We start from the raw sequence: 27,794 nt of genomic DNA, 5'->3' as shown, positions 1-27,794 counted from the left end.
ATGGGACAACACCCAAAGATTCTGTCCTCCATGGCCTTAGGACAGTGGCAGGCCACTGAAAGATTCAAGCAAGAAAGGGAAACTTGAGGTGCACGTGTGAGAGGGCTCACTCAGGCTGGCAGTGGGGGACGAGCAAAGAAGGCGGCCCGGCTAGAGGCTGCAAGGCGTTTGCGGTCGCTGGGTGAGGAAGAAGAGCTTGTACAAAAGCATGGCTTGGGGAGGAGAGATCTGAGGGCTAGAATCCATGGCCTAGATGACTGGAGAGTATGGAGAAGGGAGAGGGAGGCTAGAGGCTAGTTGGGGACCCTGGAGAAACAGGATTTTTCCCTAGATGGTGGGGCAAGGGAATCAGCCCAGGCATTCTGATTCCAGATCCCGTGGAGATTAAGGCTACTGACCATCCCTTCCTCTCACGAGTTTGGCAGGAGAACGATGACTTCTCTTTCATACATGGTGCGTTGAGGGTGCCTTAGGGCACCTGAGGGGGTTGATTTTATAGGTGATTTGTTATTCAGAAGGTCAGGAGCAAGGTCTGTGTGTTCTCAGTGAAGAGGTGGCAACCGAAGGCTACCAGAATAGCAACAATCACCAAGGGACTGCACAGTGTGACAACCAATGGGTGCGGGTGGAGGAGCCAGCTGAGGGCAGGGAGGTATGGCCTGGGTGGTCAGCGGGAAGCCAGCATAGGCTGGTCACCAGGGATACAAGGAAGACGCCAGCGACAGTGTAGCAGCACAGAGGTGACTGGCAGGATCAACTTCAGTTCCGTTTAGTGATCAGTGTAATGTGAATTATTTGAAGCATAGGTTTTAATTCATGTATGCCCAGAAGAATACCATCTTGCCTGTGTTAAGTATTTCAGAAAGAGAGTTACGTTGTTTTTGTTTTGTTTTGTTTTTACTGTGGTAAAATACACACCAAACGCAATTTACCATTCCAGTCATTTTTATGTATGCAAAATTTGGTGATATATTCCCATTGCTGTGCAAGAAAATAAATTTTTGAGAGTAGTAAATATTTATTGAGTAGAAAAAATTGAACTGGTAATTGAAATTATCAGTAATGATAATTTTTCCTTTTTCTCGCCTGAAACATCATATTTGCACAACTCTATACCTGGCTATTCAGGTATATAATTGAGTTGTGTTTGCAGTGCAGCTTTGCTCTGTGTGAGATTGTGATGCTGAGACCAAAAGACAGCAGGTGAACAGCTGACATGCTGCCCACTGCCCGCAGAGCGAGAACCAAGGCCCTGATGGCACCCAGGCCCCTCTGTGGCCCAGGCCTCTTCTCTGGGCCACCCTTGCACAGCCCCACATTGCCAGCTTCTTGAGGGAGAAAGTTATGTGCTTTCTTAGTGTTTGAGGGAGATAATTGTGGGGGTCAAGCCCTCTTGTCCCATGGGCTGCCATAGAACAGTCCTAGTTTGTGCAGTTTAACAAGTTCAACCGGTACTTTTCTCTTTGATGCAGAAGGCACCCCTGGAAAAAGTGAAATGGAGAAGTGATCATCCAAATCTGTGTTTCCTATAAATGAATTGACCAACACCATTCCTCCCTTGGCAGTTTTGCCACTGAAAAGATGGCCTTCTTCAGAATTATTGTTCTGTTTCCTCATGTTTTACTTGGGCTTCTCGGGTCCCATGTGTCCGCAGCCCACCGGCCGACCACATGCAGGAATTATTGCAGCACGTTCCTGTGGGCCTGGAGCTGCTGGGCAGCATCTGGCTACTCTGTGATGCACGGATCTTGCTCTTTGAGAGGAAGGGTTTATTGAGTTGCTGGATGCACCCACTGAGACCACGCTGTGGTCCTGGCCTGTTGCAGCACCCGGATGCCTCGCTTCCTTTGTAATCGTTACCCCAAAACACAGTGGTGTTCTCTGACCCATTCCTGCTTGGATCTTATTTTCCATTTCCTTTGTGGGGTCATTGTAGGGTCTTATTTCATGTTCTCTTCAGGGGCGGCTGCTTTTCTGCTGTGTTCCACGCTCTCCTTTTTGGCATTCCCTCTGCACCTAGTGACGGCGGAAGCGAACGTCTGCACAGTTGGCTGCTCCATTCTTGGCGTCCGTGTGGAGGAGGGCTGCGCCTCCTCCGGTGCTGGAAGGCCGGCGCCCATCCCCTTCTCAGAGGGTGAGGAGGCAGCTTTGAATGGAGGAACAACTGAACACCTGAGGATAAGGACCCCTGGAAAGGTGTGCAGACCTCTGGTCCCTTCAGAGTTGACAGTTACTATGAACAGCTTAGCAACAGGAGCCTAAGGAATCTGGGCACGGGCGTCAGAGTGATGTTTGTCACATGTCTAAGTTATAAGAGAAAAGTAAACTCAAATGGGTAAACGTGTGTTTTGTTCTCTCACACGTCACCCTACGAGGCAAGGCGAACTGCGGAGGAACCCGCGGTGTCTCCGGCAGAGCTGGGGGAGAGCTCGCGGCCGCGGCCGGACGTCTCTGCCTGCGCCGGCCAGGGCGCGCTGGAGATGCGGCCAGAGTGACTGAGGGACAGAATTTGTTCATTTTAATTAATTTAAGTCTCAGTGACACATGTGGCTGGTGGCCACTCTGTGGGAGGCCCGGTTCAGGCAGCAGGTAGAATCAGAGTCAGCAGCCTCCTTTCTCCCCTCTCGCAGCGAAACCTCCCAAAAGCATGAGCCCGAGCTCGTCCCTCGGCCTCATTCCTCCTTTCTCAGTCCACTCCGGCTCTCAGGGTCCCTGCGCCGCTGCAGCGCTCTTGATGGGACGGCACACATCCCACGAGCCACCAAGGCACCGTAATTGTCTCTCTTCTTAACTCAGCTTCTCAGCAGCATCTGACCCGGCCTGACCTCTCCCTCTCCTTGCTTCCATGACACCACATCTGCCTGGCGTTAGTCCTCCCTTTGCTGTCCCTCAGAAAGTGGGATCTGGGGCTCCCAACATATCTCCATCTATGCTTTCTTCATGTCTGCTGTGCTGGAAAACATGGCATTAAAAACCAACATCATATGCTAGGGATTCCCAGATTTCTATCACCAACTCTGACCTCCCACTGAATTCCAAACTCATATATCCAGCTGCCTCATGGATATTCCACATGGCGTTTCAAGTCCAGTGTGGCCAAATAGAGCTCTCTTGCCTCCCACACCCTCAGAGTTATTCCTCCCCTACTCTTTCCAACCTCAATCAGTAGAACCATCATCCATGCAGTTGCTGAAGCCCAAATTGTGTATGAGTCGCCCCTCTTTCTTCTCTCTCTCCCTTTATGAGCAAGTCCTCTCAGCTCTTCCTCCAGATTATATTCTGAGTCCTTTGGGCTCTCTCTGCCTCCATTGCAACCCCCTGAAGCAACTCCTCCACTTCTTGCCTGGACAGCTAACTGCCGTGGCTTCCCGACTGCCATCCCCACCTCCACTCACACCTCTATAGCTGACCCTTCACCTCCAACCAGGGTCATATTCCTACAGCGTGAAGCAGACCTTACACTCCCCTACTTCGAACCCTCTGTAGCAGTTAACAAGAGCCTCATTTCTGAAGCATCAAAAAGCAGATCAAGAAAGAGAGTTTATTTCTACATCAGTATAGTCAGTCTGGGCTGCTGTGGCAGGTCATGCATTGGGCGCCCGGACCCCTTCTGTCATGCTAATCCAGCCAGCAGAGAGGTGGGAAGGAGGAGGGAACACTCTTTCTCATTGAGGTCACTGCTTAGAAGACATAGGTGCCACTTCTCACATCCAGGTTACAACTCGGTAACCCGCCCACACCCAGTCGCAAGGTGGCTGGGAACGTCGTCGTGCCGTGTGCAGGCACAGCCTGTAGGAAGAAGGGGAGGATGGTTCTGGAGGGAAGACTGGCGGCCTTCGCCGCACGCGCCAATGGCTTCCACTGCACGCTCCAAGCTCCTCACCGCAGCCCGTGGAATTCCACAGTCTGTCCCTGCTGATCTCGCACTGCATTCCAGCCTAACTGACCTTTCGGCTGGCTGGTTCCTTAGGGTTCCTTGCCCCCTGCCTGGAAGGCTCCACCCAGGCCTCTGCAGGCCCGGCTGTGTCTTATCACTGTGGGTTCTGTTCAGGTTACACCTGTGAAGCTTTCTCAGGCTACCTAGTGTAATCAGTACTCAACTAATTTCTTTAGACTCACCCGGCCTGTTTTTAAGAATCTGCTACTTAAAATATCTTTATTTGCATATTAGCATCCGCTGAATGCCCCTCACCCACTCTAGAGTAAATGCCATGACAGCAAAGACCTTATCTTCCTGCTCTCCACTCTTTCTCCACTCCCCAGATTTGAGCCTGGCACAGAGTGGGTGTCCAGGCACTGGCTGAATGCGCAAATGAATGCCCAGAACGCGATCCCAGTCTCTGCAGCAGTGTCACAGAATAGACATGTGTGTGTGCTTGTTTCATGTTAAAGCTGGAAGTCCAGTTCCCACATTAGAGATGAGGAAGCAGGACAACTCGTGTCACACCAGTGGTTCTGAAAAGGTGAGGGAGTTTGCTGAGGTTTCTCACAAAAGCCTGGAGACCCAGATGGATTTGGGCTGGATGTCAAAACGGCTGGATTCAAAATGGATTGCTCAACCAGATTCTACAACTGGTGATTAATTAATACCAGTCAGAATAACATTTGCATGCAAATCACATTTTAATGAGCACTGATGGGGGACGGTGATAACGAATGATCACGGGGTCCTCCCCCCTTTCCCTCGGCAGGTGTGTGGCCTGCCGTGAGGCCCTGCTGCTACTTTCATGTAGCTCCCTGAGAGGAGGGACAGAGCGGATCTTATATCCTCTCATCAGGGGCTTTTTGGAAAGTTTGAGAAATTTTCCATCTCTGGAAAGAGTCAGGGTACGGCTTCGCTGCTTTCCATCTGTGCACTCTCCCGGGTTTGTTGACAGAGCGGCGCCAACATCAACAGTAAGTGTCCTGGTTCGCTGGGATCGCTCGGATGGGCAGGACGCGGCACTATGTTGGAGCCCTCGGCTCGGGTCCTGCAAGCCCGTGCCTGGCAGATAGGCAGCATGTCGCTGAAGCCCGCGGGAGCTGAGTGTGGTGTGTTTAGGAAAGAAAGAAGCATGGTTCCGTACACGCCACATCCTCACTCGGCATCCACGTCCACTCACCGCGTCCGAATGCTGCGCGCCGGCCGGCTTTGGGCGCAGAAAACAGGCTGATGGTGACATGGAGCCCAGGTAGCCCCAGTGTGTACAACTGGGCATTAGGCTTTCCTTAGATGGCATTTAAACCGGCAGCAGGCCCTAAGTGCACTCTGGAGCTCTGGGCCCCGAGCAGCACGGGGCCCACTCTGGCTGTGCAGACGGCTCCTCCCGGGAAGTCCTGTGGACTGAGGTCCCCGCAGACGTGCAGGGAATTCTTAACTTTCACGTGTTAGGTTTGCTCCAAGACTTGGTGAAACTTTGGGGAGGGAGCAGAGAGGAGTGGGGCAGGGAAGAGGGGTGTAGGATATACCTATCTTTGCATTCTTGGTGTGGAGGGGACATCTTTTAAAACCTGATGGAATGTATTCTGTGATTTGAGGCCAATTATTCGAGGTAGCTGAGTGCTTGTAAAATTTCCAGGCAATCCTACCCTTTTGTTCTTTAGGGCCTTTTCCTCCTAGGTGTCCCTGGACAGGAGGGTTAGTGTGGGCCCAGAGCTGTGGAGAGGGCCCCTTTCCCTTTCCCTGATCATGGCTCACAGCTGGCCCCTGCTGCAGACAAGCCCACCCGCAGGCGGGGGCACCTGGCCTTGGGTTGCTGTGTCCCAGGAGAAGTCTGTTCCGTTCATCTCAACCAGCCATTTTTTGAAATGCAAAATGATGATGTCACTTTCAGAGTTTAGCCCATCCTTTGGCTGGCTGAGTATTAAGTTTTGAGGATGGGTTCATCAGCTTTGCAAAGTTAGCAAAAAGATAACAATGAGAGCAAATCTTTGAGACGGGTTGCAGCAAGGTGTTCCCCACTGACAGGTATAGCGTTGTGCAGGTGGATTTCAGGCAGCTGGGAAAAATCCGAAATGCAGGCACGAGCACTGTCCTCTCATGCCTGCTTTGCACGCGTTGAATCTGATCCTTTGGCAAGTCAGGAAGGACAACAGCATCCCTGTACTTTTTCCTGCACAGCTCCAGGCCAGATAGCCACACGGGACTCCAGCACCCTGGCGGGTGACTGTGGGAATGCAGCCTGGAAAGGTGGTGGGGGCCGTGGAGCAGGAGAGGGAAAGACGCCAGGGTGCCCTGTGGAGACATCAGTCCCGCCCTCCGCCCCATCTCCCTGCTTAGAGAGCATCCACGCTGCCCACTCAGAGTTCTCCAGCTCGCTTCTCTTACCACAGCCTCCTGCTCTAATTCTCTGCATACCCTTAAGTTTCAATCGTAGTAGAAAACACATAACGTTAAAATTTCCGTCTTAACAATTTTTAAGTGCACAGTTCAATAATGTTAGGTACATCCAAGTTGTTATGCAGCCACCACCACCATCCATCCCAGAACTTTTTCATCTCGCAAAACTGAAATCTTGTCCCCATTAAATACTAACTCTCCATCCCCAACACCTCCTGGCCCCTGAAACCACCATTCTGCTTTTTGTTTCTATGGCTCTGACACCTAGGTGCCTCATACAAGTGGCATCATTATACTATTTGTCCTTTTGTGACAGATTTATTTCACTGATCATAATGTCTTTAAAGTTCATCCACATTGTAGCCTGTGTCAGAATTTCCTTTTTGAGGCTGAATCATATTCCTTTGTACGTGCAGGCCACGTTTTGCTCATCCATGTGTCTGTTGATGGACACTTGAGTTGCTTTCCTGTTTTAGCTATTGTGAATAATGCTTCTTTGAACTTGAGTGCACAAATATCTTTTTGAGGTCTGCTTTCAGTTCATTTTCAGAAGCTTGCTGGATCACATGGTAATTTCATTTTTGTTTTTTTGAGGAACCACCACACTGTTTTCCACAGTAGCTACCACTGTTTTAGATTCCCACTAATGGGGCATAAAGGATTCCAATTTCTCTGCATCTTCGTCAACATTTGTTATTTTTGGTTTTGTTTTTGTGATAGCCACCATGCTAGTGATGCTAGTGGATGTGATCAACATACGCTGTCACTGTTTTTATTTGTTGTATTTCTCCTGTGAGGACACATGTGAGCTCTGTGACACCAGAGCCTTCATCTGAACCATTGATCCTCATATCCCCAAGCACTGAATATATTTGTTGGATTAACTTCCTCATTTGTTTGTTGAATGACTCCACTTCTGTGTTTCTGGGAAGGGCTTAACCTCTCCCTTCTTCTAGGTCAGCAAGCCATTTTGATTGTTTACAAAATGATGCAAAGTCAAGAGCTGGGAAGATGGTCTGTCCTCTTACATGTAGATTGTGTCAGGCTTTGATTTGATTTTAGAGCAACTGGTAACAAAAATTGCATTTGCTGGGACGGTGCCTTGCTGGGCCTCGCTGTCAGGTAGCGAGAATCCGCCCAAAGAAGTGGCGTGGACTGGTGGAGCACCAAACTTGCCACCTTCAGGTTGCACGCAGGACGGCGACTTTCCTGCCAACACCAACCACTCTGAGAGAGTTCTATGAGAGAAGCCCACAACCCCCACGTTTCTTTAACTGAGTGCAAGACAGTATGCTTACTTTCTAGTTGCATTTTTGAAACATTTTGAAATGATTTCAGACTTAGGGAAGAGTGCTAAAGGCAGTACAGAGGCTTTCTGTGAACCTCCACTCACGCACCTCCCCTCCGTGAGCGTCCCGCACACCCGCGCTGCACCGCTGTCGAGCCCGAGAAGCTGACGTTGCTGCGCGGCTGCTGGCCAGACTGCGCAGTCTGTCTAGATTCCACCAGCTTTCCCTCCAATGCCGTGTTCTGTTCCAGGATACTCTATTGCATTTGGTTGTCACATCTCCTTAGTCTCCTCCGATCTGTGGCGGCCCCTCAGTCTTGTCTCTTGTGACCTGGACACAGCAAGGACAGCACTGTGCAGGGCCCGTGCCTTGCAGATGTCCCTGTGCGTGGGTCTGTCTGGTACTCTCTCTTGATCAGACTGGGGCTACCCATTTTGGGGAAGAGCACCACCCCGCTCATCATGTCATGGGCCCTGATATCAAAGCTCACCTGCGTCAGCCCAGACGGTGTCTGCCTGCTTTCTCCTCCGACCCTCCCACGTTCCCTTTCTCCACTCTGTTCCTTAGGAGTGAGCCACTTACCTTTTGTTCATTGCAGGGACTCCCAGAAACAGGGCAGAGACCCATGTTGCATGGGCCCCTACTGTTTAATTCTTCACCTCTCTGCTAGCTGTGCCTGTTTCAAATGCATATTTACAAAAAAAAAAAAAACTTGCTGAGGTTTTAAAGAGAAACTAAGGTAAAGAGCTGGGTGTGGTTGGAGGGTGTGTGTGTGTGTGTGTGTGTGTGTTGTTTATTTGAAAGGCTAAATGCTGATTTCAATGATGAGCCAGAGAAAGGCCTGCCCCCCTCGTTCTCGGGTGCCCATCCCATGTAGAAGCGTGTCCTCGTTCTTTGTGTAGCCACCAGGTCCCCGTGTGAGCAGCGCAGTGTGTGGGCTCCGACTTTCTGCTGCCCTGGGTGGGAGGCCAGGGTCCCACTGCAGCTCTGCCCCTCCCAGGCAACTGACCGGTGGGCAGCAGTCCTGGTTTGTCGTCTTCATCTGCTGAACGAGAAGGCTGGCCCTGGAAGGCCACTCGAAGCTCTCGGCTGTCCTGACAGCACTTGGCAGGGCTACTGAGGAGCAGGCGGTTTCAGAGGCTGGCGGTGCCAGTCTCCTCCGTGGGCCCAAGAACAAGGCTGCCTTAGAAGAACCATGGGCCTCCTGGCGGCTGCTTGATTTGGAGCCCGCCCCCCTTTTCCAAACAGGCTAGCTTCTCGGGGAGGAAGAGGAAGACACGTTCTCGGCCCACTTACAGAATTCCCGGTGTTTGGCTTTGTGTGTGGAATATGCAGGAGGAGCGAATTGCCGAGACTTGCCTGCCTTCCTGGAGAGCCTGCTTGGGCCTGGCCACCCACAGCGTCCTCTCTGCCTCCCTTTCTCACCGTCCCTCCCCTTTGTTCCTAAACTCCCCTGGTGTGCTGTCAGGGCCACAGCACTTCCTTGAGACGCCTCTAGCTGATGTCCAGTTGGGTCATTTAATAAATCCATCTTGTAATAATTAAAGCCCTAGGAGGACTGTGGAAAGGAGTTAGTTTTTAAAACCCATTGAAATCTCCTCTTCAGCGACCAGAGGGAGGGATTTGAGAGCTGTACCATTTAGAGTGAGACTCGTTGAATCTGGCAAAGTCCTGCTTGAATTCGGAGCTGGGCCACTTGTTGCAGCATCTTGGAGGCCTAATGGATTATTCTGTGGATGTTCTTTATAGAATATGAGCTGAAAAAAATGAGATGACCAAACTTCCCCTTGCAGCATTCCAGCTCTAATACGTTTCTCTGTCCTGGTAACAAAGCACTCTCTCCGGAATGCTGTTTGTTTTGAGGACAGGGAGTTTTTGTTTTTCCTGTGGGCCAGTTACAGGCACATGTGTTTGTGGGCAGGGATGTCCTGAGCCCTGGTCAGCCATGGCTGGCACTGAGCGCAGGCTGTGACCTCAGAGGACTCCCTCAGGAAGCTACAGACTTTTAAGGGGACTAAGATGATTAGCCCCAACAGTGAGGGACGTGGCCAGTCTATAATAAACTTATCAGTTGTGTGGTTAAGATACTTGTGTATCTTTTTTTTTATTGTGGTAAAAAATGTGAAAAGCTTTTTTTTTTTATTGTGGTAAAATACACATGCCATAAAATTTACCATTTTAACCATTTTTAACATATTAACTACCTTGTGAATTACATTTAACTCACACAAGTTTTGGTCCCAGGACCTCGTGAAGCATATGAAGACTCAATTCTTTGAAACAAACTCAATAAGTATGTCATGAGTCACATACAACTCAATTGGTGTGCAATCTAAAAATTTATTCTATTGTACCCCTATAATATACTGAAATAAATTTAAAAAATTGTTTCTAGTGCCATGTGAGGTGCATATAACTCACAGAAACAAAAAAATAACAAATTCTTCATTAAATTACAAAGGATCATCTTGTCTTTGAAGTTTTTATCCTATTTTCATAATAAAACACCATTGCCCCAGAGAAAAGTCTTTTTTCTAGTGTGGTAGTCAATGTGTTAAGTGTGCAGTTCAGTCGAAATTATTGTGCAGTCATCACCACCATCCGTCTCCAGAACTTTCTCATCTTCCCAAACTGAGACTCTGTCCCCATTAAACACCAACTCCCTGTCCCTCCCTCCCTAGTCCTGGCAATCACCGTTCTGCCTTCTGTTTCTATGAATTTGCCTATTCTGGGATCCTTATATAAATGGAATCATATTTGTCCTTTTGTAACTGGCTTATTCAGTTAGCATAATGTCTAGGTTCATCCATGTTGTAGCATTTGTCAGAATTTCCTTGCTTTTTAAGACTGAATCACAGTCTTAATTAATATATACTGCATTTTGTGTACACGCTCACATTGGGTTGCTTCCATGTTCCAGCTATTGTGAATAATGCTGCTAGGAACCTGGGTGTACAGATGTCATTTTGAGTTCCTGCTTTCAGTTCTTTAATGGGACATACCCAGCAGTGGAGATGCTGGATCATATGGTTTGGGGACTTATAAAATCACTGTATTTTTTGGAGACTACCTTTGAGGTTCTGGTTTAACTTACCAAAAGAATCAATAAGTAAAAGTTTTCATTGTCATTTTAAAAAATGGAAGTAACTATAAGCAAGGTGATAATTATTTGGTAGTTAAGGTGCAGGTTCAAGCTAGGTGGTGTAATGATGCAACCAGAAGGTAGCACCATTTCATGCTCTGTTTTCTTTGTGGCGTCGTATGTCTCCATGTCTCCTCTTGTCACCAGGAAATGTGTTTTTTAAGTGATTTTCCCACTGATAGGATTTAGAAGTATTTATAAAATGTTTATAGTATTCATAGTTTTTACTTATCTATATTTTTAAAGGATTAAGAAGCATTTTTAGACAGAAGTGCTTGTTTAAAATGAGTCTCATAGATTAAAACCTGTTTTTATAAAGTTCACATATGGTAAAAGTTTCTTTAATTTAGAGAAGGAGCAACTGCTTTGCAAAAATTCATTGAGGAATGTCTTTACAATTGCAAGCTCTCCTAGTACACAGATATTTCATTTGATGTACAAAAAATCAAGTTACACTAAATTACCCCCTCCTGCTTTCAGCAGCCCATAGTGCGCAAGCCGCTGCTGTGGGGCCGAGGCCTTGTGTCGGTGTGGCCCGGCACCAGTTCGCCCCCCACTCGTGGGGGCGTGCCTCACGGCTGCACGCCCGAGGAACCGGCCCTGTTCTCAACCCAGCAGACACCTGAGAGGACCTGGGGACAGTAGAAGAAGCTGATGTTTTCATAGCCAGAGAATCTTTTAGAACAACAACTCTGACCGTGTCACTCTGTTCCAGACCTTACATTGTCAAAGGCTCTCGTTGCTTCTAGAATAAAGTCTTTCCTGTGGCTTGTCCAGCGCGTGGTCGGGCCCCAGCGGGCCTCTCAGCCTCCTCCACCCTCTCCTCACATGTCCGCTCATTCTACTGAGCTGATTTCAGTTCCTTGAAAACCTTGCAATCTGTGTCATCGCTAGACTTTTGCTGGACTGCTTCCTGTGACTTTTTCTCAGGGTGACATTTGTTCGTAAAGTCCTTAGTGATGTGTGTGCCATTTTTTCTAGGGATTTTCCTTTGGCCCCTCGCACAGGAGTTAGAGGCCCCTCCTCTCTGTGCCCACAGCAGTGGCTGCTGCCCTAGCAGAGGAATCCACACCCGTCCCATTGAGTCCACATTCGAAATTGTTTAATTTTATTTTATTAACTAGTGAGTAGATATGAAAATGCTAACAAGATACATGTCAACTATAAGGGGTCCTGGCCCCATGCACATGGTGGACTCGCCACCTAGCTTGTGCCTTTGAGTGCCCCGTGTGTCCTCCCCGCCCCACCCTCAGACTAATGACAAGCCTGAATTTTGTGTTATTCACTCCCTTTACACTTTTCTTTGTATTTTTACCTCATCTGTTAGTACCCATAAACTATATCATTTAGTTTTGCACATTTTTTGCGCTTTTAATAAGTTGAATGATGCTGTGTGTGTTCTCATATACACTTCATGTCACTTGCATTATTCCTGAGGTGCCATCCGTGTCGATCTTCATAGCTTTAGAATTCATTTGTGTCTCTGTGGGCTGAATGTGCCACCGTTTTTGTGTGGGTTGTCATTGCTTTTCCATCCCTTTGCGTTCCCTCACCCCTCGTCTTCACCTGGACACGCAGTTTCAAACTCTGGAGGGGCAGGTAGAGTTTATCTTGCTAGTTTGTCATGCCCCAGGATCTGGCATGAAATGAAAATATTTGTTAAATGAAACTTGGGTCTGCCTGTTAGTAGCAAGGGGGTCACCATGGATCATGCTATCAGTAACCAGCAGCAGTGCCACGCTTGTTTGGCAAGGGCTCGTCCCTCCCTACACCTTCCCTTGTCACTGTACTCCAGACCAGACCCCAGTAAACTTTCTATGTAATGTCCCAGATGGTAAATATTTTAAGCTTTGCAGACCATATGTTTTTTGTCATAACTACTTAACTCTGCCACTGTAGCATGAAAGCAGTCATAGATTATATGTAAACAAATGGATGTTCCAATAAAACTTTATTTACAAGAACAGGCAATGAGCCAAATTTGGCCCACAGGCTATAGTTTGTCAATCTCTGCTCCAGATGAATCACCTAGTTGGAGGGGAAGACAAGATTGCTACTGGGTCAGAGACAGGAAACCTTGATCACCAACTCCAGGGGGATTCCCTAAGCCTGGTACAGACAAGGATAGAGCTGGGCTCATGGCACCTCATAGGGCCATAAGGCAAAATGAAAGTCAAGATAGTGGCTGGGTATGGTGGCTCTCACCTGTAATCCCAGCACTCCGGGTGGCTGAGGTGGGAGGATCGCTTGAGATCAGGAGTTCAACACCAGCCTAAAGAGGAGCGTGACCTTGTTTCTACAGAAAATACGAAATTAGCTGGGCATGGTGGCACAAGCTTATAGTCTCAGCTACTCAGGAGGCTGAGGCAGGAGGATCACTTGAGCCCAGGAGTTTGAGGCTGCAGTGAGCTGTACTCTAGCCTGGGTGACAGAGTGAGGCTCTGTCTCAAAATAAAAACAAAAAGTCAAGACAGCAATTTTTAGGCTAGGGCCAAAATGCATCTTAAAGGTCAATATCTTATATACTACATTACAAAGCTGTGAATAAAAATACTGCTCTAAGTTAGGGGTTCCGAATCTGTGCCAGGCTGGGACAGAGTTTATTATGTCCATCTCACCGTCTTTCATCCTGACTCGCTCTTCCCTGGTTCGTCTCCAGCATCTGAGCGGGAGCCTCGCTGGCCGTGTGTAGTGAGAACTGACGCTCAGCCCCGTCACCCTGGGGAGCGTGCGGAACAGCTTCGCGTGCAGAAAATGCTGACTCGTCTTGTTGAGTTGAGTAGGGCTGCATCTTTGAGGAGCTCTAAGAACAAGTGGGGGACTGACCCTTCCTGAGTCATTCTCCTCGTGTTAAAGTGGACCCCTGTGGGCATGACATCGGGTGAGTGAGGTGGGACACAGCAGGGAAAGGGCACGAGCTTGGGACAGAGAGAGCAGGATCTGGGTCAGTCTTGGTCTTCTCGTTACTGAAGTGTGGATATGTACGTCTGTGTCGCAGAACCATCGTGAGGGATGTGACTTGCTTGTTGTGGCAGCAAATCTGGGTGACAGGAGTGTGGCTGAGTGAGATCCACACGGTGATGACAAAGAAAAGAACAGGGAATTTACTGTTCACTGCTGTCACCCTCACAGATGGGGCACAGAGAAGCAGGGTACGGGGCCTGGCTGAAGGGTCCCCACTGTTGGCTGTTGGTACCTTTTTACTGAGGACTAGTCCTGAAACCCCTCACCGTAGTCCCATTCTGCTGTCCTGTAGTTGCTCGTGCCCAGGCTATGGCGGAACAGACAAGAGCTGTCCTGGTGAGACGTCCCTGAGAAAGACCAGAGTGTGAAAGTGAAGAACTGAGGCCCCACCGCGGCTTGGGTGCTGCAGTGAATGGCCAGGCAGGCCTTGCTCAGGCGGGGCTGTGCCCCGTGCCCGACAGAGACAACCGCTGCGAGGGGCTGCGCCGGTCCCAGCGGTGGTTCTCAGGCTCTGATCCGAAGTGCTCTAGGGACATCAGCCATTTTTCTGAGAACACAGAGCACCCAGGAAATGGGGTCAGTGACTTCACATGATGTGTCTTCAAAACACTTTGGCAAGGTTGAAGACTCGACTGCAAGTAATGATGCATGGACAGCATCGGCACTTTTTGCCGGTATTTCTCGAGGTTGGGCAGGTTCGTGCGACTAGTCCTGGCCAGCCAGCTGTGACTGGGCGTGACCTGTGCCCTCGGGCTGAGTGTGTAGTTAGCTGTGGGCAAGCCCCCGGGCCTCCTGCCCGCCTGCGGCAGCATTCACAATGGCGGCCACACCATCACCCTGCTGGGAAACAAGCAGAGCCCGCGATCCGAAACTCAGTGGCTTGTGCTATGAACAAGAAACAAACTTTTGATGTGTTAAGTCTCTGAGATGTGTAAGGGCTGTTTGTTACTGCAACATGACGCAGCCTGTGGCTGGTACACAAACCCACTGCGATCTTCTCTTGTCCTTGTTTTACCACTTTTTTTATGACTTGCTATGAGTTAGTAATAGCATAAAAGAATGTTATTGTTGACTTTGGGTGTATAGAGTTTTGTAGACAATACATAAATTCCAAAATAGAGTTCAGTTTCATAAGACTTTGTACATATTGATTTAAATCTACCAGAATAGCTAGTTTCATGATAATGTCAAGAAACATTTGATTCATTGATCAGGCCATTATCAGGCCATTCAAGTGTATGTTGATACTATCACCTGATGCATCCAAATTAGTTATTCCCTTGAATATTCTTGCAATTACTTATGACTGTGGTTTGAAATAGTTCTTTATAGCAGTGGACCCCAACCTTTTTGGCACCAGTTTGACTGGTTTCACGGAAAACAATTTTTCCACAGATGGTGGCGGGGAGCAGAGCTCAGGCGGTGATGGAGTGATGGGGAACAACTGTAATTACAGATGAAGGTTCAGCCGCCCGCTGCTCCCCTCTTGTTGTGTACCCCCACACACTCCCCGCCCCATTCCCTGTGTTTCATGGAAGACAAATTTCCACAGACTGGGTGGGGGTGGAGCACGGCACAGCTTTGCAGACGGGCCTAGCAGGCCACAGACCAATGCCACAGCTTTATGGAAAGGCCTGATCTCTTACCCAACTATGCCAGATATTATAGGATAGATTAGTGGAGGTGTCATATTCAAACGTATTTTTCTCTTTGCCCAAACTGATTACTTTTAGTTTGAAACTTTCATCTAAACATTTCTAAAACCTGCTCAATTTGTTCAGTTTGGGCAAATCATTCACCCCTACTAAGTCAGTATTGGAGTATCAAGCACTGCTCTGGCGTAGAACCCATTTTCTATTATGTCCTAAACAGGGATCGTCTGGAATTTCTGTGCCTTTCATCCCTCGTCACACACACTCACACTCACACTCTTTCTCTCCAAAGATTTAAATTGGTCCTACTCAGAACGCTGATACTGGGGAATGCTATTCATCCCTAAAGAACAAAACCAAAGGAACCCTTGGAAGCTCCTGCCGGGAGCCAGGGGAGCTTGTTGAGTGTGGTCAGGTGATCCGAGCCCACCTCAGCTGTGTGCCTTCTGTTTGAATTGCATAAGCTTCTGCTTAAGCGTATATTCCAGAGTTTTCAGTTTTCAACTTGTGTTCAAGGTGCTATGAAACAAGGGTAGACTCAGCACGACAATTTTAGTGCTAGGGGAAAGGAAAATGGCAGCATTCTAGTCCCCAAAAGCTGTGCTTGCCTTTTTCTTTCACTTAAGCTAAACTTTCCAGAACCAAGGGGAGAATGCTGCACATCCTCCCTCCACCAGCCAACCCCCCCCCCCCCAGGCCTGCAAGTATAAAGCCTTGAAGTTGCTGCATGTTCTTTAGTTCTGTGACCACGGTCCATAGCAGAAAAGATCAGCTTCATCCTTGGTGATGAGAAGCACGCCCTGAAGTTTCTTGGGGAGCATTTGGTGGTTTTTAGAGTCTATAGATTGTTATTAAAAATGTAGACCATTCCCTCAAAGAAATTCCAATCTGGCCGGTTTTAAAACTACTTTGCCAAGAGGAAGGAGCGTGTTTGGTAGGTGGAGCCGAAGGCCCTTTGGTGGAGAAGGGCATTTCGGAAGGCTGCTCTGGTTGACTCAGCTCGCCGCAGAGGCAGGCCAGGTGTGGGAGAATCTCCGCCGAGCTTGTTAGGGCACCAGACCTACCCCATGGAGAGCACAGCGCCGAAAGGGGCAGGCCGCGGGGCCAGACGGGCTGTCCTGTAGAGATGGCTCTGCTTGGGCCTCGACGTACGGCTTGTTCCGCGGTGCAGCTCCTCCTTCGTGTTAATACCTGCCGCTGCAAGTGGTTAAGAGGCCAGGGGCCAGACAGATGCGTCTGGGCCTTCTAATACAGCCTCGTGCCCTTCAGGTAGTGAAGGGACATCACAACTGTCACATAGAAAATATACAAAACAGGAAAAATTAAACGGCTTTTCTAGGGAAATTGGCAGCGATTGCCTAAGCAGCAGTAGCAGCAATGGTCGCGTTCTGCGGGTGTAAGTGCTGACGGGGGGGCCAAGGTTTCCGTGTCCTTTCAGCCTTTTATTCCTGGGAGAACTGCAGGTTCTCACTGCTCATGCCCAGTGGACTTCTGGCCAGGCTGACCTGGCCCACAGCACCCCACCTGACAAGTGTGGCCCTGGCTGGGGGAAAGAATCCAGGTCAGCTGAGCAAGAAGCACAGAGTGTCTGGAGCTGTGGAAAATATTAAATGTTAAAGGAGGAGTCAGGGCATGTAGGAATTAGTCACGAGTATCTTGGGCATGTGCTGTCGCTGCCAGCTTACAGGTAAACAGATTCCATAATGATGTCACTGGGGCTCCCTGGGTGTGTGTCCTGTCCCTGGAGGAACTGCTCCTAGGAGTTGTGTGACAACAGCATCGCCGGTCAGGCGGAACTGCTGATGTTGTTACGGCGCTAGTCTGCTCAGCAGCCGCGGTTCTCTGGAGGAGACAAGACTCCCTGTGTGAGCACACCGCCTCCCAGGGCCACTGTGCTGGCCATGCCACCTTGCCTGGGTGTTGCCAACAGTGTCCTCGCCAGTTTCCTGCTGCCAGCCTCGCCCTACCCCACCGCTGCGCTCAGCCGCGTGAGGCCCTTCCTGGTCAAGTGATGTCCACTCTGACCTTGCAGCCTGACTGTGTTCAGCGGGAGACTTTGAGGGCCACAGTGTCACCCTGCAGCTGCACTGGAGTTGACTGGCTGTGGAGCCACGGAAGGCGGTCCCTGCCCTCTCGAAGCGTGGCTCACAGACAGGGGAGAGGAGGCGCGGGCTCTCGGTCGCTGTGCTGTTCAGGCACAACAGGGCCACCCCAGAAGGAAGGGCCCGAGAGGGCTGCAGGAGGCCAGGCGATAGGTGGGCTCTCTCCCCATCCGTCCCGTGTTCCCTGTGTTAACCTGCTCCACGCGACGGTTTCCCCCAAGCCCTCGTCTCTACCCTCCATCTGCAATGCCCTTTGTCCTCTGTCCACCGTTCACATATCCGAATTCTATCAGTTTATCGTCGGGCTGACCCAGAAGGCCCTTTTTCTTGACAGATCTTCTCCTATCTCCCCACCGCCAAGCCAGGGACCAGGCCACTGTCCTGCGCCCTGCCGTTCTTGCCGTTCTTATGTGATGCCTTCTCTCTCCGGCTAGTCTACACGGTGAATAAATGTGTGTCCCGCGGATCTTTGTCCAAATGATCTAAAACAGGGAACTGTGCCCAAATACTCTGAACAGTATTTAATAGGCATGAAAATATTTGTAAACTAAATGAATGATTTAAGGATTGATGCAGAGTGGCTGAAAATCATTGGAAATTTAGGACAAGGGAAAGAACAGCATGAGCTTCGAGAGACAGGGAAGTCTTCCTGTGGAAGGGAGGGCTCGAGAGGGAGGTATTTGGTCTGGCAAAGGGACAAGAAGGCACATTCTAGGGTGAAAGAGGCGCGGAATGGCTGAAATGGGAGCTACAGGGGCGGGGGCGGGGCTGTCTGGCAGGGGCTCTGACCCAGCTCAGAAAGGGCGGCTTGCCAGAGGGCGGCAGGAGGGTTTTCTTCACTCAGCGATTTAGCCTTGGCCTCTTTTGGCCAGGGCACAGCAGTGGTCAGATGAGTTGCTCAACTCAGACAGCAAAATGAAGAGGGAGGTGGCGGCTGGGTGTCCAGTGTTTGGTCTGATTTCCCACTAATGGAAGCAGCTTTGAAATGATTGCACAATCAACCTTTGTATTCTGAACCGGCACTAGTGTTCGTCGATATGCTCTTACTGGCACAGCTGTTTAATGAAATCCTCAGCATCTCCATTGCCCTAAAGGCAATCTGTTTTTCCAAAGAAATGCACATAGCTATAAATATTCAAAGATGAAATATTGAAGAGGCTTCCTAATGCCTTCCAGAAATGGAATTGAAATACACATCGCACCAAACAAATTTATTTCTGCTATCAAAATTCCTAATTTACCCACTACTTAAAAGTCAACTTCAAGTACACAGAATAGGTATGTGTTTTCCTCTAAGGGAAATCTTTTAATAAAAATAGAGACAGTTGACAGACATTCATATCTGGATTTCTTCTTTCTGCCCCATTAAACCAAAACTTGGCCCTTGCCAGTAGTGACCTAGTATATGTGTCCAAGGCAAGATAATTAACTGGAAGGGGGACACTTGCAGAAGTACATATGCTGTCATATTTAATACCAGCCTTGGATATTCAATACAAATATACACATTAGAGGCTTTAAATCCCCTCCCTGGGGAGAGGGACTATACACAAAGCAGTAGATTACATCTGCTGAAAATAGATCGAGCAGTTTCTCCCAGAACTCCTATCTCTGCCTACAGCGATAGCCTGAGCACTAGCCCACTGGCCTTATTGATTCTGGCAATAAAGCTCACTATAGTGCCCTGCCACTGTGTTAAGTGAATGGTTTAGGTGGATGGGTAACTGTGCTGAATATTTGAAGAGCAGTTCACTTCCTGAGGGTCAGTAGCTGATATCTCATTTCCAAACACTGAATCTGCTCAGATAATCATGAAAATTCATCAGACTCAATGGCAATTTTATAAGCAATATTTTGACAGGGAGTGGTTTGTTTCGAAGCTGGGAGCACTAAAAATGTTAAATGATGAATAGGGGTGGATAAACCAACTATCAACTGATTCAGTTTTTTCTTGGGCTTGTTTTTAATTTTTTTCTGCTTATTTTTCTTTTTTCCTGTAGCTTATTGCCATTTAAAGTCTTACTTCTCACAGCTATTGAAGTGATTATTTTCATTTATGCATAATGTTTGTATGAAGTAAAGAATCTGAATTTTCTTCCCAAGCTTCCTTACTCCCACCATTAGCACCAATATTCATTTGGTTCTCTCCACTCACCCTCTAAAGCCTCCTGCCACTGTTAATTAGATACCAGAGCCGTCAATTTCCTCTTCAGAAATGGTTCTTAAAAGCCACAGCCACCACCCCGATTCTAACCCCACTCTGTGAGAACCCTGAAAGGGAAAAGTGGGGAGAAGTGTGTGAGATCGTCGCCCATGGTCGCACCTGGCAGACTGGCACTGCAGCTGCCTGCGGTCGGGGCCGGGCCTGCCTCTCGCCGGCTGGCGTCATATTGGGGCCCTGCGGCAGCTGGCCAGCTGCTCGCCCTGCCCCAGGCCCTCCTATGCCTTCCCTGCTTTCCGTCCCTGGATCCATCTTTTCAAGTCACTGCTTTCATCATGGTCACTTTCTTTCTCCCTGGCAGCCGTTGCTTTCAAACTTTTCACTTTTCACCTAAAGGTCATCATCGTTTGTTTCCACCCAGCTGCAAAGGCGCGCCCGATACTCCAGCCCGCCTTCTCTGGCCCCGCCCCTGCTCGTGTTGTGACTGCCGTGTTGCTTTCCCGCCCACCTACCAGAATTAGTGCCTGTGTGTTCCGCAGCCTGTCGCTACGGCCCTGGACTGTGCCGGCCTCCCAGCCCAGGGGGTTATTCTCTGTGCCCCGCTGGCGGCGACTGCCGGCTCCGTGCACGGCGCTGTGAAGGGACCTAAAGATTCGCAGGCGTGAGCCTGGCCACCAGGCGAGAGCCTAGCATAGGCATTAAAATTTGCACACAAATAATTCTGGTGCTGGGTGGCATGTAATAAATTCTGTTAAAAATAAAAAACGGTGTAGGTAAAGTTGGGCCTGTGTTTATGCTAGTTCGGGCTGGCCTCTTTGTCCAGAGAGAGGCAGTGAGGTGTAGTGGGGTGTGTAGCTGATAAGTGGCAGCATGACTTCGGGCAGTTCCTTCGCCTCGTCTGTAACTATGAAGACGAGGTCGCAACAGGGCCCGCTCCCGGGGGCGCTGCGAGGACTGTGTGAGCCAACGTTGACGTGCTTAAGACAGCGCCGGCCACGCAGGAGGCGCCGGCCAGCGTGCAGTGTTCTCCCCACCCCACCGCCCTCTCCACCGCTGCCTCCTTCCCTTGACGGGAGTCTCTGAGGGGCAGCGATGGTGGCGTTACCACCCGAGGGCGTGACGGGAGCTGCAAGGACGGCTGACCCGTGGCCTGGCTTCTGCTGCCCCTTGATTCAGGATCAGAACAGTAAGGGGCCTCCATCTCCCAGGCCTTCCTGTGCCTCCCTCCCATGCACCACCGCAGAGAACAGTGTTCCTAGACGAACTGGCTGAGGCCAGCTGTGCCAGTGGTCCCCGACCACCCGGTTGGCTGATTTACTAGGAGGACTCAGCGCTCAGCATGCAGTTACATTCATGGCTATGAATTACTACAGCAAAAGGACACAGAGCAAAACCAGCAGAGGGAAAAGGCAGACGGGACAAAGTCCAGAGGAAACCAGGCACAAGCTCCCAGTCTGCCGTGGAGTCACACAGGGTGTGTTTACTCTCCCCACCGGGAAAGCTCGGGGAAGCTCGCTGGGCACCAAGGCCCACACACATTCCTGTCTTCCTATCGCACGAGAAAGTGGAGCTTAAGCATCAGAAATACCTCCCTGGCCTCCTCTTCATGCCCTGTTCTGTCCGTGTTGTGTGCTCTTAGCATCCACCCACCCCTCCTGCCAGCTCAGCCATCAGGAGAAGCCTGCGTGCTTAGGTGTTAGTGCATCTTGCCATTTTATTCCACCTTTTCAAATCCCTGTCTCCTGTTACTGCATTCACGCCCCACTCTGCAACACCAAGGGACATGATGGCCCCGCCGGCCTGCTGCGTGTCCACGCTGCGCAGCACTTCCCTGCCTCACATTCAGTTCCCAGTGTCCCAGCTCCTCCCAGGACTCGGTGCCCTCGAGGCAGAGCTCAGCGTCTGGGCCCGGTTGCCCAGGCTCAAAATCTCAGCACGGATGCTCCCTAACTGTTTGAGTGCAGACCAGAAACTGTTTCTCAGTTTCCTCATCTGTGAAATAGGGATGATAATAGCACTTACCTCCTGGGGTGGTTGTGGGATTAAAGGAGATAACAGATTGCATTGATTCTAAGATGCACCCCCGCCCCCCCACACACACTCTAGCATTTGTGAGTCAGGATCTTGCAACTGATGATGTGTCCGAGCTTAACTGGCAGCGTTTCCTTCCTTGGCACATTCAATGATGGCTCATCTTAAAATTGACGGCATCTTAGCTCACATAAAATACTATAAAAAGCACTTAACACAGTGCCTGACAGGAAATAAATGTTCAGGAAGGTTAGTTGTTGCTGCTGGTATCAAAGTCAATGTCATCATCATCAACAGGGAAAAAGATCAGCTAACATTTAGTGTTTTCTGTGTTTTGGTATCGAATTCTTTAAACCTACAAAACAAAGATTGTCATCCCCATTTTACAGATGAGTAAACTGAGCCTCAGGAAGTTCAGGCAACTCATCTCCACCCACAGAGCAGATGAGAGGCAGACCTCAGGTCTAACCAGGACTCTAAGCACCTTTCACTGGCCACGGTGGACAGCTGCCTGGTTTTATGTGGTCTGTGAGCTATGAAAGCTTTGTATAGTTTTAAACAGCTGAAAAAAATCAAAAGATTAACATTTCGTGACACACAAAGATTTAAGAAATTTAATATTCAGTGTCTATAAATAAAGTTTTGCTGGGACACAGACTTGCTCATTCTTTCAGTGAGAGTCTATGGTGGCTTTTGCTTTACAGTGGCAAAAACCGCGTAGCCCAAAACACCTAAAATATTTGCCATTTGACTATTTTCTAGAAAAGTCTGCTGATTTCTAGTCTAGTCCTTGGCACTCTGACTTGTGCCCTTTTGAGGAAAGGGCATGTCTCATTCACCTTTTTATCACGTGGTAGGCACTCAATAAGTGTTTCTGAATTGACTTTCTGTAATTGCTGCTAAATCTGAAAAGTAAATCTCAAGCCATGCTGGTTACCGTGGCACCAGATAAACATCAAAATAAAATGCTTGTCAGCTCAAGGAGAGGAAAGCCAGTTACAGAGGTTCTCCAAGACACTTTTTCAAATAAGTTCATATTTGTGTTGCAATATCTCTTGGAGAGTAAGTAAAACAAAGTGATTCCTGAAGAACAAGGCCATGTTGCCAGGAGCAGCTGAATGGGTAAATAAGTCTCAGGTAGGCGATGTTTTCAGGAGATTGAACACTTAATTCTTATCAGCCCCTGGAAGCCCACTCTGCCGTGGTAGGACCAGGTGCAGGTGGCAGTGGGTTCAGCTGTCAGAGACCCCTCAGCAGCTCTGCAGAGAAGTGAGTCATGATGTACTGGCTTTGAAAGCCCTGTTGGTTTCAAGAGATCAATTTATTTTATTGAAATTAAACCATGACCGATGTTTTCCTTGCACTGAATGTTTACAAGGTAGGCTAGCATAGGCACACTCAAGGTCATTGTGGGGCCTTGCTCAACTTGGAGTTTGAGCCAGCCCTGCGCACATGGGCCCGCAGTCAGGTGAGAGGAGCTCCCACCACTGTGTGCTGAAGGGGATGGGCAGGAGCTGCCCCTCAGGCCACCTGGCAGGGCTTGGGGAGCCCTGTGTGCGCCCTGCAGCCGTGACAGCCCGAGCAGGCCTGGCCGGCCATTGGCAGCTCTCCTAGGGCTCTGTCTGGAGCTTGGCACTCCCCTGGGAGAAAGCCTTGCTTTTCACACCTTTGTGCTTCGCACAAAGTTAGAGCCAAGAGCGGCCCTTGGAAGGCCACGTGCACCCCCACCCCTGGTGAGCCTCGAAGTTCCTCGAGGACCCACACTCAGGGTTCTCCAAAACTTGTTTTAAGCATTTTCATTTTATTGTTAAAAATAATGCCCTTTAAGTCATTTCCCACAAAAGCATATTCTTAAAAGAATTGTTTTGCCTTCCTATATATGGCTAATGTAACCCTTTTAGTTTTATAAAGAAAATCGATGAAAACAATAAATTTAGGGGAAAAGAAATTCCCAACCAGACATTTTTTTAAATGGAAGTATATATTCAATAAAGTTCAGCAGAGTCTATTAGAGCCCATTTTCTAACAGGCATCCTGATAAAATTGGCTCTATTTTCTTATAATTTGCCTCTTTCTCCTAAAAGAAAAGTTGTGATGCTCAACAAATATTAATTATGGTTACAATGTACTGAGTTTATATTTTTTTTCTCTTAAATATGGAGATATACATAAGGGAAATTTTCACAAGAAAAAAAAATCATGCTTAAAATTTATCGAGACCAAGCGAGATGACTCACACCTGGAATCCAGCACTTTGAAAGGCTGAGGCAAGAGGATCACTTGAGACCAGGAGTTCAAGACTGGACAGCCAGCCTGAGCATAGCGAGACCTCATCTCTACAAAGAAGTATTTTAAAAATGTGCCAGGCATGATGGCCAGATCCTGTAGTCCCATCTCCTCAGGGGTCTGAGACAGGAGGGTCCCTTGAGCCCAGGAGTTCGAGGTCACAGTGAGCTATGATTGCACCACTGCACTTCAGCCTGGGCAGTAGAACAGGCAGAAAGAAAGAAAGAAAGAGGGAGAGAGAGAGAGAGAGAGAGAGAGAGAGAGAGAGAGAGAGAGAGAGAAAACAGATGTATTGAAAACCATTTCTAATATTGAAGCCATGTTGTTGTTATACACACGTGTGCACGCACACATTGTAAGGCATGAACCACTTCAATAATTTTTTGGTTAAAATGTTTGTGTGAACTAATCCAGGGCCTCTAAAAATTGTGGCTTCTAGTTGAGAACCTAAACATACATTTATACCATTATTTCTAAAATGTTTCCCATGAACTTTTAGAAAACATTTGTGGACACAGATACTGACTAGAACATGCAGTTGGAGAAAAATCACAGGGGGGTGATGATGATTTTTAGAATGCTAGGGCTACAGTCTTTTGTGTCACCATTTGTTTTTTTGACTGTTTAGATTTAATTATGGGCCCTGGTGGGTGGACCACAAGAATTCACAGTTTTTACCCTTTTACTCGTTATCCTCGACGTGGAAATGTCCCCATGTCTTTAGAAGAAATGCTTGAGGGAGACTGGAGGAATTATCAGCTAGGCTAAATTATTCATGGGAATGTTAAGAAGGAAAAAAGTATTTTAGTAGAAAAAAATATAAACTTCACACCCTAGTGACAGTTAGAATTAGGTTAAAAATAGAGCCATCCCTGGGAAAGACCACAGAATTTTAATTAGCTCATCACTCTGAGCAATTTTGGTGTGTCAGCAGGTTTTTCTGTGCCGTATACACATTTTTTTCCATAGGTTTAAGTAAAAATAGGAACTGGTGTGCAGCCTAAGCAAGCTGCATGTAGAACCCAGCTTCCAAACGACGTGCATGTTGGAGAAAGGCCGTTGCTGCCCGGCCTGTTCCAGGCCCCTCTCCTGTGTGGCGTCTGCACCCATCCTCGCTCCTCTCCCCCATTCACGTTAGTCTGGTCCTCCACCCCGTTCACAGCTAGCAATTCTCTATCCTACTGGAATCCTTTTGCATAACTTATGTTAAAGGATTTGTTTTCATTTCCCTGAAAACTTACAGATTAAATTGCCCATCCTTGACTTTTTCAACTTGTAACCACTCTGACCCACTTTATGTTGAAAGTTGGCCAATCTGACAGAAATGAAATCTCCTTTTAAAGTGGTACTTCTGAATCTTCTGAATATTTCTGGGTCAGAGACCCCTTCCAGAATTTGATGAAAGCTATGGGTCCTTCCCCTGGAAAAATACATATTTGTTACACATGCATGTGCACACATGCACATACACAAATTTTCACATGAAATTCCAGAAAATCCATGGATATCCATCCCTGGGTCTCCATGCCAAGTTGAAAGTAGGTGGCCAAGGAGTAGGCCAGGTTGAGCACAGGGCAAGGGCCTTGAGGGGCAGCCTGACTCACGTTGCCAACCTGGGACCACGTGGGCAACACACTTGTGAGGGGCCAGAGTGGGGAGCACGTTTCCAAGATGTAGATGCCATCAAGTCCTTTGTCGTGTAGAACCAAGGATTCAATTAAACCTTCTGTTTCCAGAAAATACCTTCTGCACAAAAGGGTGGGAAGTGAGTAGTTTGACTTCCCAGCCCAAAGGCTGCCCATCTTTCCCGCTGCCTCGGCCACCTGGACCTCACTCAAAACCAGTGAGAGGTAACAGCCCTCTCAGTCTCTGGTGAAGATGCTGAGCCCCGGAGCTTCTGGGCGAGGGTGACGCAGCACAGTAGGACTTGGCATGCAAGAGACGTGGCTCAACCCTGCAAGAACAATGCAGAGGCCAGTGCCTGCGTTTGCCCTGTTCTAAGCAGGAGAAAAGATAGTTAGTGCTTTGAGTCCCAGTCAGGGTCACTGGGTGTCCTGGTGGGGACAGGAGTGAATATAATCCCCTTTCTCTTTCATGTGGCTAATCTTAAATTGCTAACAAATAGGAGTTCTTCAACATAGAAGCCACTAGACAACCTCACCTAGGATTCACTCTAAGCCCTTCTACTGCCACTACTAGTTGTGTGACTTTGGGTAATCTAACTCACTTCTCTGAGCCTCAGTTTCCTCATCTGTGAGATGGGAACATGAGTGTTTTCTTCTTGGAATTGTTACAAGCTCATATTGTAAAGCCATCTAGTGGATGCCTGGCCCTGTCTCCCCATGCTCTGAGACCCAGGTGTTGTCAGTCCTGGCCAGGTGCCATGTGCCTGCACTGATTTGGGGGGAGCGGTTACGGAGTGAGATGGCTGCAGAGCCATCTGCAGGCATTGTGGAGGCCTCATTCTGGGGTGATGGGAGAACACCCTGTAGGTGCCAAAATGCCTGGCTCACTAATGCCCAAGATGATGGCATGTAGAAATAGACATTTCCATCAAGCAGTGAGAAAAGAAATAGATATTTCCAATGATGACCAAAGGACAAGGCATTGAACTTCCAACTAACAATACCAGGTGATCCTTCATCCTGCCTTAAAACTTTGATTTCTGGACTGTTTTGGAAATGTGCTTTGACCTTCTAAAGGCCATGAAATGGATGCTCTTGCCACTAATGCAGTTGTGACCTCAGGGAAGCAGAAAGCTCCATGGGAAAGAGCATTTCCTTTGCGAGACCGTGCACTTTGCTCTAAAGGTTTGCTGACAGATGCGTGGCGGGGTGGAAGGCACCTCCTCGGGGGTCGGAGGTCGGGGGTCGGGGGTGCGCCTGGCATGATTGATTGCCGCGTTTGCGTGTAAGCAAAGTGCTGCTCACCTGCTCACTGCCTGCGAGGTCCTGCCCTCCCCTTCTTGAGGAAACCAATTTCGGGGAGGTGTGTTGAGTACCAGTGACCAATCTCAACGAAGCTTTAATTTTGAGTGGAGGATGGGGGAGGGACGAGGCCACTTGCTTAAACTAGATCTGCCCACCGTCGCCAGGATCCCTTCTGCTGGGGAGGAGGTGGAGAGGTGACATATTAAGCTCTGTGCTTTAGTAGCTCCCTGGGACTGATTTTGGTCCAGCGTTTTGCTTATGGGAGGGGTCTTGAGCAAGTTTTGTGGACTTCAGCAATTTTATGGATTGTGCAGATGCATTTTCCACGTGAGGTGTCTTGCAGAGCAAAGAACCCAGGAGAAGCTGGTATGTGCACACTACTGGTAGCAATGGTAAAGTGGCAGTCTGTTGAGTCAGGAGCTATAGCAGGCACTGAGCACACACTGACCCATCCCCGCCGCGGCGTGCTGCCGTGGACATTCAGCACCACTCAACAGAGGAGGCACGGGTGCTCACAAGGCGGCCCGAGGCCCCACGGCCCTCGTGGTGGATTCCTGCCTCACAACCTTCTGTGTCTGACTCAGACACCCAAGGCCCTCGCGCCGTTTCTCCTGCTATTGCCAGAAGGCGTCAGCACTCCAATACACGTGTCATTACTGTGACCAGAGAGGAATTAAGTGAATACAAGAATAAGAAACCAAAATGTCTTCAGCTAACAAATTAATATGTGTTTAGAAAATAAAGTTTTCTGGTTTCCCTTTTCCTTCTGCCTCTGATATTCCCAGGGGACTTAAGGATAAGGGTGTTTAGCAAATTGGTATTAACGGATCAACACCTAAGTGGACATGTAGGAGTAACATTTATCAGGTGTCGGGCAGGTGGGAGGGGGGAGGAGGGGATGGGTATATACAAACACAA

General features: G+C 48.8%; 1 protein-coding gene across 4 annotated transcripts in view; it reads left to right on the top strand.

The window, feature by feature from the left end:
* SLC22A23 (solute carrier family 22 member 23) overlaps positions 1–27,794 on the top strand; it is a 163,814-nt gene that overhangs the window by 48,760 nt on the left and 87,260 nt on the right. The window contains exon 4 of one of the 4 annotated variants that reach the window (XM_076010439.1): positions 1,961–26,774. The exons of the other annotated variants lie outside the window; for them this stretch is intronic. Coding sequence (XP_075866554.1) covers positions 1,961–2,262 — 302 coding nt within the window. The 3' untranslated portion in view covers positions 2,263–26,774. Of the gene's footprint in view, positions 1–1,960; positions 26,775–27,794 lie in introns of those variants that run through there. 4 annotated transcript variants of the gene reach the window in all.

Source organism: Microcebus murinus, chromosome 15 (genome assembly GCF_040939455.1).
Source record: "Microcebus murinus isolate Inina chromosome 15, M.murinus_Inina_mat1.0, whole genome shotgun sequence".
Classification (NCBI taxonomy): domain Eukaryota; kingdom Metazoa; phylum Chordata; class Mammalia; order Primates; family Cheirogaleidae; genus Microcebus; species Microcebus murinus.
This window is presented reverse-complemented; position numbering and strand designations above follow the sequence as displayed.